The sequence below is a fragment of the Cnephaeus nilssonii genome, assembly GCF_951640355.1.
Source record: "Cnephaeus nilssonii genome assembly, chromosome: 8".
NCBI classification, from domain to species: domain Eukaryota; kingdom Metazoa; phylum Chordata; class Mammalia; order Chiroptera; family Vespertilionidae; genus Cnephaeus; species Cnephaeus nilssonii.
Window position 1 is genome coordinate 15,439,105 of NC_137079.1, and position 13,300 is coordinate 15,452,404.

General features: G+C 49.9%; 1 protein-coding gene across 4 annotated transcripts in view; it reads left to right on the top strand.

Annotated features, from left to right (window-relative positions):
- The window catches only part of DLC1 (DLC1 Rho GTPase activating protein), a 371,866-nt gene extending 358,960 nt beyond the window's left edge, over positions 1 to 12,906 (top strand). For all 4 annotated transcript variants that reach the window (XM_079778917.1, XM_079778919.1, XM_079778918.1 and 1 more), the window contains 9 exons: positions 155 to 331; positions 3,538 to 3,697; positions 3,821 to 4,019; positions 6,108 to 6,321; positions 8,526 to 8,640; positions 9,383 to 9,601; positions 10,381 to 10,598; positions 11,586 to 11,759; positions 12,511 to 12,906. In XM_079778917.1, the coding sequence (XP_079635043.1) occupies positions 155 to 331; positions 3,538 to 3,697; positions 3,821 to 4,019; positions 6,108 to 6,321; positions 8,526 to 8,640; positions 9,383 to 9,601; positions 10,381 to 10,598; positions 11,586 to 11,759; positions 12,511 to 12,631 (1,597 nt within the window). In that variant the 3' untranslated portion in view covers positions 12,632 to 12,906. The remainder of the gene's footprint in view (positions 1 to 154; positions 332 to 3,537; positions 3,698 to 3,820; positions 4,020 to 6,107; positions 6,322 to 8,525; positions 8,641 to 9,382; positions 9,602 to 10,380; positions 10,599 to 11,585; positions 11,760 to 12,510) is intronic.
- Positions 12,907 to 13,300: the final 394 nt, after the last annotated feature.

The following is a 13,300-nucleotide window of genomic DNA, read 5'->3' on the forward strand; positions in this document are numbered from 1 at the left end:
GTACACTTCAAAGTGGGGAAGGTGGTAGGTTCTGTGCTATTTCCGAAGCTGAGTCCTCTCAGTTCCCTGGCCACGAAGCCCGCGGGCAGCCTGCTGCTGATGGGTGGCTGCCTCTGCGAGCGCCTCGGACTGACTCCCCGCTCCCCTCCCGCAGGCACCGGCTCCGGTGGCACAGTTTCCAGAGCTCTCACCGGCCCAGCTTAAACTCGGTGTCACTGCAGATCAACTGCCAGTCTGTGGCCCAGATGAACCTGCTGCAGAAGTACTCGCTCCTGAAGCTGACGGCCCTGCTGGAGAAATACACGCCTTCGAACAAGCATGGTTTCAGCTGGTAAGCGTTTTAATATCTTTAGCCAGCCATCCCAGCGCAGTCACTCTCTGCCTTGTTGCGGCCACATTGGATGCTACGTGAGCTGTAGGGACCTGCCAGCAGGGTTGGTTGGTTGAGGTTTCGGCTCTCCCACTGACAAATTGCCAGTGGATGGGGCGAGAAGGCATCTCTCCTCCATTGAATTGTGCAGGCCCCTCCTTCCCAGAGGTAGGAGTAACCCATCGTAGGTAAATATATGTGCAGTACCTGATTTTGGAAAGAAGGAAGGAAAAAAATGTCATTTAAAAATATGTTTATTGATTTCAGAGAGGAAGGGGAAAGGAGAAAGATAGAGACATCAGTGATGAGAGAGAATCATTGATCGGCTGCCTCTTGCCCACCCCCAAGTGGGGATCGAACCTGCAACCTGGGCATGTGCCCTGCCTGGGAATCGAACCGTGACCTCCTGTTCATGGGTCGACGCTCAGCCACTGACCCACACAGGCCCAGCGGAAAAATGTAGTTTAGATGATGCTGTGAGACTGGCTTTAACATGCTTGATGTACACTGCTTGGCTTTGATACCCTGTTGTATGCTTCTGGATAGCATTTTTGATGTGACTGTTCACAGCATCACTCAGAAATCTGCCTGTGCTAAAGATTTTCTGTCTTTTCCAACAAATACCCTTACATGGTGATAAATCTAAAATATTACCGAGTAAAATATATGTGAACATAAAATTTATCACACGGACTATCCATAATTACGTGTGAAAATACTGCCCCTCAGGTATATAACTGTTGGGCTGGATGGGTCACGGCTATGACCTAATACCTACATCTTAACTTCTTTACTCTCCGAGCAAAATAGAGACATGTCCCTAGATTGACATCCCAGCGCATTCCACAGTGTCAGCTGGGTATTCGTAAGCGTTCTCACTCATCTGCGTGTTTGTTATCCGATTGCACAACTACTGTTTTTGCTGCAAACGAGGAGCAGCCCGATTCATGGGGCGTGCCGCGGCGAGGCGGAGCTGCCCGTGAGTCAGCGGAGCCGCGGAACCGGCTCCCCTCTCGGGACGCGCAGTGAGTTTAACTTCAGCATCAAAGCGCCTCCTGTTCAAAGGCTGTTATTATGGGAGCCTTGCTAAATACAGGAGTTGTTTGTTCTGAATGACAGAAATAAGTATTGACCGGTTTATCCCCCCACATGCTTCAGATTCTCGGCGGAGATCGTAATGTGTTCTCGGCACATTCCGCTGCGGGGCTCCGGTCCCCCCGACAAAGCCAGTATTATGCACGCTCCTCGCCGTGATCCCGTAGACTTAACTGTATGGAAATACAAATTTGGCCCTGCGTCTCGGCTTTACCGCTCCTGCAGCTATAAACAGTACCGTGTTGTAGCTGTTGGTAAGCACCCAGAAGTCAAGGCGGTGCGTCTCCCGCCGTGTTCCTCTGGGCGGAGAGTCCTATTTCCCCGCTGGCTATTTAAAACTGCATATTTCACATTCTCGCTTCTGAGCTGTCCACCCCCTTCCCACCAAACCCTCAAGAATCTGAAAGTCCATAATGCTCCTTGAGTTCTGGTCAGTTTTTCCAGTGAGTCAAGACCAAATGTAAAAGCCTCGCATTGTGGGATCCCCGGAGCAGGGAGAAATTCGACACAAAATTCTTTTCCTGTTAGTCCTGGCCCTTGCGTGTCTCGTTCACAGAGGTCGTTTGTAGAGCTTGACAGCGTCAAAGGCATGACATTGGTTTCCTGCTGTTGCAGATACTGCGGGGCGGACCTGCTTTCAGGACTCCGGGGAGCGGGGACCGGGCCACAAAACCCTCCTTGTTCTTTTCCATCTTCCTCGGGCACCTGAAGACGTTATGGCCTCCAGCTCAGCAGCTGGAGAGTGGTTTTGACGTCCGGTCATTAGCGTGGCCCCGTTGTTGAGCTCTGGAGTTGGGGTCCCTGTATTTGACCAGCATCATGTATTTGCTGTTTCCGTCATCCAGCCTTACCTGATCCTTTTTTTCCCCTTTTTATTTTATTTTATTTTATTGATTTCAGAGACGGAGAAAGAGATAGAAACATCAATGATGAGAGAGAATCATTGATCAGCTGCCTCTTGCCCACCCCCAAGTGGGGATTGAGCCTGCAACCTGGGCGTGTGCCCTGCCTGAGAATCGAACCGTGACCTCCTGGTTCATGGGTCGACCACTGAGCCACACCAGCTGGGCTGACCCTTTTTACCCTAAACACTTTGGTCCTCATGCAGAACTTAGAAATTGTTCTTGTCCATTTTCACAACAAAGGGGAACTTGTTTTTCAGACTCTGTCGTGAGGCACCTAAGGAGGGTCTGGCAGGGTGTCTTCTCCCTCTGTTTCTTCCCATGCCACCATTTGCTAAGGAAGCCCGTCAGTTCCCTTAAGGACGTCAGTGCGCCCCTGGCCAGGTAGCTCAGTTGGTTAGAGCATCATCCCAATACACCAAGCTTACGGGTTCGAACCCCAGTCAGGGCACATACAAGAATCAGCCAGTGAATGCAGAAATAAGTGGAACAATAAATCGGTGTTTTTCTCTCCCTCCCTCCCTCCCTCTAAAAAAAAAAAAAAAAAAAATCAATTAAAAAAATAATAATATAGCCCTAACCGGTTTGGCTCAGTGGATAGAGCGTCTCCCTGCGGACTAAAGGGTCCCAGGATCGATTCCGGTCAAGGGCATGTTCCTTGGTTGTGGGCACATCCCCAGTAGGAGGTGTGCAGGAGGCAGCTGATCGATGTTTCTCTCTCATCCATGTTTCTAACTCTCTATCCCTCTCCCTTCCTCTCTGTAAAAATCAATAAAATACATATTTAAAATAATAATAATAATAATATAGACCCGATTCTCGGCGTTCACAGTGGAAGGAGAATCCCCAGCTGAGGAAGGCTGGCTGGCCTCACAGCCCCACTCTGGGGAGACCTCTCCCCGCACCCCCAGTGGAACTAACTGTCTAGGATGGCGGAAATGTTCTAAATTTGCACAGTCCAGTAGGGTCGCTGCTGGCCACAAACGGCTAGTGAGTGCTTGAAATGTGGCTAGTGCAACTGAGGACCTGATTTTCTAATTTTATTTCATTTACGTTTAAATAGCCACCTTCATGGCACCCGTCTAGGGCCCACAGGGTTTACCTGCGGAGTTGGACGAGAGTAGGCAGACGAGTAAACATCTCACCTCCCCGCCAATGTTCTTTAAATAGGGCTGTGCCCAAGTTCATGAAGAGGATCAAGGTTCCGGACTACAAGGACCGGAATGTGTTTGGCGTCCCTCTGACGGTCAACGTGCAGCGCTCGGGTCAGCCCCTGCCCCAGAGCATTCAGCAGGCCATGCGCTACCTCCGCAACCATTGTCTGGATCAGGTGAGAGCCGCTGGCCGCTGCCGGTCCCACGTGACCGTGGGAGCTCGGGTGCACGCTTCTCTTTCGAGTGCTGTCGTGAAGATGTTGCTTCCATCTCGACCCTTCGTGGTTTTCTTCCAACAGGTTGGGCTCTTCAGGAAATCGGGTGTTAAATCCCGGATCCAGGCCCTGCGCCAGATGAATGAAAGTGCCATCGATTGTGTCAACTACGAGGGGCAGTCTGCTTATGACGTGGCCGACATGTTGAAGCAGTATTTTCGAGATCTTCCGGAGCCACTAATGACGAACAAACTCTCGGAAACCTTCCTACAGATCTACCAATGTAAGTTGTTCTTGGATCTTAACCCTGTTGGGAGGCGGGAAGAAATGGGGCCAACTGAAACCTCTAGCTTCCTTTTTTTAAAAAAAAGAGAAACCAGCCCTAACCGGTTTGGCGCAGTGGATAGAGCGTTGGCCTGCGGACTGAAGGGTCCCAGGTTCAATTCCCGTCAAGGGCATGTGCCTTGGTTGCGGGCACATCCCCAGTAGGAGGTGTACAGGAGGCAGCTGATCGATATTTCTCTCTCATCATTGTTTCTGACTCTCTATCCCTCTCCCTTCCTCTCTGTAAAAAATCAATAAAATATATTCTTTTAAAAATAAAAAAGAGAAACCATAACTTCAGATTTTTATATGCATTCTCTTGAATTTTTAAAAAATATTTTATTGATTTTTTTTTTTTTTAGAGGGAGATAGAAACATCAATGATGAGAGAGAATCATTGACCGGCTGCCTCCTGCACACGCCCCCCTAGGGGATCGAGCCTGCAATCCGGGCACGTGCCCTGACCCAGAATCAAACTGGTGGCCTCTTGGTTCCTGGTTCGATGCTCAGCCGCTGAGCTACACCAGCCAGGCCCCTCTGGCTTCCTTTGATGTCATTCTTTTGGACCCACCTGATGGCCTCTTGGAAATACACATCATCAATTTCTTCCTTGCCTCCTCGTTTGTGGAACGGGTTTCTGTATACCTTATGGAATGTCATCATGCTCTCGTTATTGAAGCAATTGTACATTTTTACCTTCTGATCCCGGAGCTCAGTCTTCCATTCGTTTCTAGAACAGGGTTGCCTAAGAAGCTTAAAAGGGCAAGGTACCAAGATCTCTCTCTCTCTCTCTCTCTCCACCTTCTGTATGGAAATTTCAACTGCCTCACATCCCTCCAGCAGGACCTGTTGTGTTTAAAATTTCCCAGGTGTCTGTGTGTTTTATCTTGATGTTCAGTGAATAAATAATCCTTTTCTGTTCTTCTTCTCGGCTTCTGCCAGAAATACTTGGGAAAACAATACCCATGCCCCTCGCACTTTTAAGTAAAGCTTAAAGCAAACAGTTATCTAGATGAATGATGCAGATCGGGATTATGGCTTTCACAGTCCTGTGTTTTTCCTGGCTCCGTGTCGTAGCCCAGCCATGTCATTTGAAAGCAGCTCCTCTTCGCGTTCACATCGTCTTGAGCTGGCGCATTGGACTCTATTTTATGAGAAATGGAGCTGGTCTGGGTTATTTCATTATTTGTTTCATCCTTTCAGGTTTTATGAAAACACAGGTCACATTTTCCCCACCAAGGTATTTGTTATGTATTGTAACCATGGAGCTGTTTAATCAGTTTGTCCTATGGCGCTGCGTTTGAGTGACTTGGTTTTTCCACCACGTGCCTTTTTAAAAGAAAGATTGGCCTGGAAAAGGAGGCCTGAAGGCTGGGTCCAGCATTTTCTACATGTGTACTAGTTTACGGGCCTCGTTCCCCAGCGTGTGTTTTTATCATAGCCTCTCGGTAGGCTTTCTAACGCTTAAAGAAATCGCTGGTCAAATATGCCTGTCATTTACATTGACTGAATATTTGAGCAGCTTCCTTTTTCTACTTCAAGAATGAGCAGCTCAGTTACAAGTGTGCAAGTCCCCGGAGATCCAGAACATTTTATAGGAAAGACGGAGAAACCTCCGTTCTTACCCTCTGACACATACCTTAGATAAGGTGTTTTATTGACACTGCACCGAAGTATAAGCGCATATTGTTTTCAGAAATGGAGAATGAGAAATTAGGGATTTCTAAGAAGTGCTTGGAAAGAAAAAGTGTTCTGTAAACTGAACTAACGGGCCTCGTCGGGAGCTGAACTCGGAGGTGGGCTTAGGCGTCTGTGGGCATGGTGGGTGTTTCAAACATCTCCCCTCCTCCACCGGCAGGAAATACTTGAGGGGAGTGACGCTGGGGCGGCCCTAATTTCTTCCATATTAACCTCGAGTACACTCTCTGCGAGTGCTTGTTCAGGGCTGGCCGAGGGCTTTGATGCTGAGCTGTTTGCTTTGGGACGTTTCCTTGCGATGCCCATGGGAAGCGGCTGAGCTGACGGGGAAAATGCTGGTGTCGTGCAGATGTGCCCAAGGACCAGCGCCTCCAGGCCATCAAGGCTGCCATTATGCTGCTGCCCGACGAGAACCGGGAGGTGCTGCAGACGCTGCTGTACTTCCTGAGCGACGTCACGGCCGCGGTGAAGGACAACCAGATGACGCCCACCAACCTGGCCGTGTGCCTGGCGCCCTCGCTCTTCCACCTCAACACCCTGAAGAGAGAGAATTCCTCCCCCAGGTAGGGCCCGGGGCGGGGCACACGCATCACGCTTTCCTTTGGGGGGGGGGGGCTGTGCCCATGTTCTCGTGGGATTCATTCCTAAGGCAAGCAAATAGGAGCTGGGTCTTCTTCCTCCGCAGCCCACGTGACCCCCCTGTCTTCCTAGCCCTGGGCGTGTGACGGCCTGGACACTCTTCAGTGGTCGGCAAACTCATTCGTCAACAGAGCCAAATATCAACAGTACAACGATTGAAATTTCTTTTGAGAGCCAAAATTTTTTTAAAAAATATATTGTATTGATTTTTTTACAGAGAGGAAGGGAAAGAGATAGAGTTAGAAACAACGATGAGAGAGAAACATCGATCAGCTGCCTCCTGCACACCTCCTACTGGGGATGTGCCCGCAACCAAGGTACATGCCCTTGACCGGAATCGAACCTGGGACCTTTCAGTCTGCAGGCAGACGCTCTATCCACTGAGCCAAACCGGTTAGGGCGAGAGCCAAATTTTTTAAACTTAAACTTCTTCTAACGCCACTTCTTCAAAATAGACTCGCCCAGGCCGGGGTATTTTGTGGAAGAGCCACACCCAAGGGGCCAAAGAGCCGCATGTGGCTCGCGAGCCGCAGTTTGCCGACCACTGGTCTAGTTAGATGCGGGGGAGAGTAGGCTCATGCTTCAGCATGGGGGTGTTCGCCCAGTGTCCCCCAGAGCCCTCTGTGACGTTGTCATCATACTCTGCCAGCAGAGTCACAGATGTACTGACCTAAACGTCTGGGTGGCGGGGAGGGTGAGCCCAGCTCCTGGCCTGGGCCGGCAATTGAGAGGAAGTAGCCAGAGCTAAGAGGACTGAGCATAAGGTGGAGCGGAGTTTCTCCTTCGATGCCTGCAAGGTGGGAGGGGAGTGGCTCTAGAAGAAGCCGGGGAATCTGGGAAGTAGCAAAAGCCGATGTTTGCTCAGCACTTACTCCGTCCCAGTCACGAGACTGCACCCTTGACATTCGTAGAATTCTCACTTAACCCTCAGAACAATCGCAGGAGGTGAGGATGATAACGGCGGTATCCGTTTTCCAGGAGAGGGAAGGGGGGCTGCAGGGAGGCCAGCTGAGGAAGTAGCTGGCCCGTGCCTGGAACGGAGAAGTGCAGAGCCAGTGGGAGCATCTGACTTCTGAGAAGATTTCTCATAAAGGCCTCCTGGCGGGGAGGGCACAGTCACTAACCGGCCTTCCCCACGCCAGGTCCTTCCCGCTGACCCCGTTCCTTCAGCTCCGGGGGACTGCCCAGACGTTTCTGAGCTAGGAGCCAGGGCCTTGTGCTCGCTGGAGTAGTTTCGCTTCTGGAAGCCAAGCAGTGCTTACAGATCCTTGAATTACTTCTGACTGTTGATAAGCGTTTCAGCTTTTTTTTTTTTTTTTTAATCTTTATTGTTGAAAGTATTACATATGTGCCCTTTTTCCCCCCATTTGACCCGCACACCAGCCCGCACCCCCCCCCCCTATAGTTCCAGCTTTAATAGGATAGAGAACAGAGATGAGCAGCAGAGAGAGATCAGATAAGATTAAAACAAAACCTTTAGGAAACAATGGATTTCCCCTCACCTTCGGGAGGGGCCCTGTTTATCTAGACTGAGAAGAATAGGGACACTTTACCCCAGTGTCCGGCACCTCCCACCCACACCCTTCTTAGCTGCCTCTCTCCCTCCCCAGCACACTTCCGCAGACCTACAAGCTCCCCTGTGTAAATAGGAGCCTACTTAATGTGCTGGCTCTAAAGAGCCTAGATATCCTTGAAAGCAGTCTCTTTCATGTTGTTTCTTTGTGTGTGTGTGTGTGTGTGTGTTGTTGATAAAACTGAAAAATTCTAGTGACCAAAGGAAAGCTCTCTTGGGCGGGGTGGGTGGGAAGAGAGATTAACCAAAGAACTTCTATGCATATATGCATAACCCACAGACACAGATAATAGTGTGGTGAAGGCCTGGGGTGGGGGTGGGGAGAAAGGAGGCAGGTGCCAGCCAGAAGGGGACAATGGGGGAGAAAGAGGACATCTGTAATACTTGGAACAATAAAGATAAATTTTAAAAAATAATCAAGTTCTCTTGAACCCTTTAATGGCAGGTAGGCTCCAGTGAGCTGTTTATTTCTCTCCTTTGGGTTTCCTCAACTTGCACAATGATTTAAAAATAGGTAAATATTTGAATCTTTCCCCTCCTGTTTCTTCTGCCTAGGGTAATGCAAAGAAAACAGAGTTTGGGCAAACCAGATCAGAAAGATTTGAATGAAAACCTCGCTGCCACTCAAGGGCTGGCCCATATGATTGCTGAGTGCAAGAAGCTTTTCCAGGTAAGGATTTGGGGGATTTTGCTGTTTGGTAAGGATAACGTGGGTAGGGACGAAATTGTAGGTGCAATACTTGGTCCCATCTTACCAAAAGATCTCTTCCCCAGCTGGAGAGTATATACAGACCCCAACAGTGTCTTATTATATATATTACAACATAAGCTAAGTAGAGTTAGTATGCTTAATGAAATGCCTGCCTCCATACCCCTTATAAAAGCAACAAATTACGTGCAGTAAATACTGTATCTGAGACACGTGCCTTCATCAACGTAAGCCCTGTTTTAGTCACCTGCTACATGACTTCTCAGATACCTTACACTAGAATAACATCCGTAGCCTCCTGATAGCATGTGAGGTGGGCGGGGACATCCTCCAGCTGTTGGGAACGGGGATTGGACTGTCTGCACCACCTTGGGGACCCAGCCTTGTTTCTGCCCTGTCACTTCACTGCTGGACAACGAGAGTGTGCGTGGGCGGACCAACCTCCTTTTTTTTTTTTTAATATGTTTTTAATTAATTTCAGAGAGGAGAGGGGGAGAGAGATAAAAACATCATTGATGAGAGAGAATCAATTATTGGCTGCCTTCTACACGCCCCCTACTGGGGATCAAGCCCACAACCTGGGCATGTGCCCTTGACCGAAATCGAACCCAGGACCCCTCAGTGCACAGGCTGGGGATCTATCCACGGAGCCAAACCGGCGAGGGCATCTCCCAACCTCCTTTTGGCCTCGTGTTCCTCCCAGGTTCCTGAGGAAATGAGCCGATGTCGCAATTCCTACACCGAGCAAGAGCTGAAGCCTCTCACCCTCGAAGCGTTGGGACGCCTCTGCGCTGATGAGTCCGCCGACTACCAGCACTTCCTGCAGGACTGCGTGGACAGCCTGTATAAAGAGGTCAAAGAGAAGTTCAAAGGCTGGGTCAGCTGCTCCACGTCCGAGCAGGCCGAGCTGTCCTATAAGAAGGTAGGTCATCCCTCTGTCGTCAGCCAGTTGAGTTCCGGGGGTCAGGGCTTCGGCTCCTTAGAGACGAGACCCTGTTACCCACACAGCTCTGCGCGGGGATCTGGCACCCATCCCCTCTCCTGCAGAGCTGGGCGGCCAGGTGATTCAGATCCCCAGGTAAGAGCGGAAGCCAGCCCAGCGAGGAATGCTTGTCAGGGGAATCAAACAGCTAATGCAGTCCTGCTTCCGCAGGTCACACCAGAGTGCCCTGGAGTGTTTTACTGGGGTGCTGGGCTTAGGCCTTGTAGAACCGGCTTGGATTTTTCCATAGCTTGATCAGAATCCCCTTGCACGCTCCACTGTGCTCTTGGCCTTTTGAAGAGCAGAGAGCTGTCAGGGGAGAAATTGACTGCACGCCTGTGAGGGCGGGCACATGCTGGGTGGCTTAGCAGAGTAGGCCCACCACAGGTATTTGTTGACACTGTGTCCACCACCTCGAAAAGAAATAAACCAGGAGGGCAGTCCGGATGGCCATGCAGGCTTGGGGTGCAAATAAAGGATCCTACTTGATTGCATTGACCCTGATAATGGGTCCCAGGGGACCACGGGACAGTTTGAACCGGAGGTGACCCCAGCGGATCTGTTCACTTCTGGCCTAACTCTCGGGGATGGCAGCCTCTTAAAGCCATAGATGATCATTAGCCTCCAAACGGATGACCGTGTACCGGGCTAGCAAGTTGCCTTCCAAGTCTGGGTGTGTGTGAATTGTCTTAGCCCTGAAAGGTGCGTCCTCTCTTCAGGTGAGTGAAGGACCCCCTCTGAGGCTTTGGCGGTCGACCATCGAAGTCCCCGCGACGCCCGAGGAAATCTTGAAGCGCCTTCTTAAAGAGCAGCACCTCTGGGATGTAGACCTGTTAGATTCAAAAGTGATCGAGATCCTGGACAGCCAGACTGAAATTTACCAGTATGTCCAGAACAGCATGGCGCCCCATCCTGCTCGGGACTACGTCGTTTTGAGGTAAGAGCTTCTGAATGGATCATTTCTTTTTAATGTTTTTTTAATTGATTTCAGAGAGGGGAAAGGAGAGGGAGAGAGAGAGAGAAACATCCATGATGAGGGAGAATCACCGATCGGCTGCCTCCTGCACACGCCCTGCTGAGGATTGAGCCCGCAACCCAGGCGTTGTGCCCTGACCGGGATTTGAACCGGGGCCTCCTACTTCATGGGTCGATGCTCAACTACTGAGCCACACCGGCAGGCAGGGCCCAAATTGATGACTGTGGCCAGGGTGAGCCTGTGGGTCACTGAATAAGATGGTAAAATGACTCCCAATAGAACGTATGCCTCCATAAAATGGTTGAGCCTTTGCAAATAGGAAAAATAGATCCACTTTTATTCCAGTAGTGTGTTCATCCCTGAAAAGGCTTGGACTCTCTTGGACTTGAGCTCGGAAAGAGAGGCACACTCCACTGGATGCGCATCCCGATGGCAGATGCTTCCCCCCTTTAGGATAGCTGTTCCCGTTAGAAGTAGCTGACGGATGCGTAAGCCAGGAAATAACATGTGGGTTCCCAGGGGGTTTCGGTTGAGGCTGATTCGTATCTAATTCATACTTCTCTGGAGACATGATTGGAAGAGGAATTCCAAGAATCTTTGCGGAACTGTTCACATCATTAGCCCAGAACTTTTCCAACAGAGCAGCATTCATTCGGATGCCTTTGCTCTCAGGCAGCTGTGAGATGTAACGATGGTTTCCGGTCACACTTCAGATGGGTTGGTTCTCTTTGAAAGAGCTGACTGTGTGAGCAGGTCCACCTATTGGAGATGTGGCTCTGGACAGAGCTCTCGTTCAGGAGTCCTTGCCTGGTTCAGGATGCCGTTCACGCAGGGCGGGATCACACAGCACGGCCACCGAGCCTGTCCTTCAGTGTCTCTGAGAGTGAGGCCCCATTTGGCTTCCAGGAAGTTTTATATTTTTTTCCCCCTCTGGTTTTGTCTCGACAGGACATGGAGGACTAACTTGCCCAAGGGGGCGTGTGCCCTTTTACTCACATCCGTGGATCACGACCGGGCACCTGTGGTGGGGGTGAGGGTCAATGTGCTCCTGTCCCGGTATCTGATCGAACCCTGCGGGTCAGGGAAATCCAAACTCACCTACATGTGCAGAGCTGACTTAAGGTATGTCCTGGTCTTGGTGTTTTTGACATGGCGAGGGTCACGGAGAAGACTTGAGACTTTTTGCCTGGTGCGGAGAATGGCTTCAATGAGTACACGGTGCATCTTGGTTACTCCAGGAAGCGTGGTGCTGAAGTAACACGTTCGTGTTTCTCGGCCTTTGGGTACCACGGCCTACTCTCGATCCTTTAGAAAACAGGGCGCTAAAATCATGTGGATATGGTGCTTCTGCCGTGAATTTAAAGCCACCGGCAATGTGAGTTTGAACGAGCAAGCAGGGTTTTCTCATTTTATAGTCAAAGGTGTCTGAATCATGGGACATGCCCTTTTAGTAATTAATCGGGCCTGTATATTCTTGGCTACAGATCAGTGTGTATTAGTATCAGAAAAGTAGTGCCATGCAGCATAACGGACAAAAAAATGAAGCTCTGCAAACTCCATCCACAGTGGCTCTCAGGTTACATAGTCTCATTGGACATCTTTACGTCTCAGCGCTTCTCTGGGCACCCGTGTGCTCTGTGTTTGTTAACACGCCGCAGCTTTCCCTAAGCAGTTTTACTCAATCTGTAGTTTCTTGGGGAACTTACAGTTCCAAGTGCGTGATGGAGAGGCCAGGAGATTGCCCTGGAACAGGAAGAGCAACCTGTACGTACACATGTTGCTGAGCAGGAAATGGAAGTATATTTGCAACTGCCTTCGGCTAGTCTCGGGGCTTCCCGGCTGGAATAATTGGTCTGCTTTTCCTCTGTTCCAGGGGCCACATGCCAGAGTGGTACACGAAATCTTTCGGACATTTGTGTGCAGCCGAAGTTGTCAAGATCCGAGACTCTTTCTGTCATCAGAACGCCGAAAGCAAAGACACCAAGTCCAGGTGATCACCGAGGCAGCGCCCCTGTGTCCACCTTCCCACCTTCCGGGCGTGGGTTCCCGGAGCCCTTGCCAGCCCTCGGAAGCACGGGTTCTGCGTCTCATCCCGAAACAAAACTGCAAGTTGGAGCATAGGAATCGACTGTAGTGATTTGACACATTTTTCAAAGCTGCTTCCTGTTGGTTTAAGGTCTGTGTTATAGATCTTGACTGGAATATATAAGACTGCAAAAAAAAAAAAAAAAAAAACGTATTCTTACGCGAATTGCTTCTGAGAAGCAAACCTATAAATACATTACAGAAGATGATGAAGATACTTCATTCTCTTGTGATCTTGGTGTATGTGTACCTATGTCATTTTGTTGGCAGCGTGTTGAGGGGCTGGCGTATCCACTGGAATAGTTGGTACTCTTTGACAGGTTTTCTCACTGAGATGAGCAAAGAAAGGTTTGCACAGAGACGTGTGTGTATGTTTGTTTGTTGCTGGTTGAATGGCACAGATGTGTAAGTTGGGACGCAGTGTCTGGCACACTGAGATGCCTCCAAGAAGGATATTGATGCATCAGGTTCCGTTTAACCTGGAATATCTGACTACCCATGGATCCACCCAGAAATTTAAAAGGGAACTCTCTTATTTTGAGGGGTCAGGCAGCCTACCCTTGTCCATTTTTTTTTTC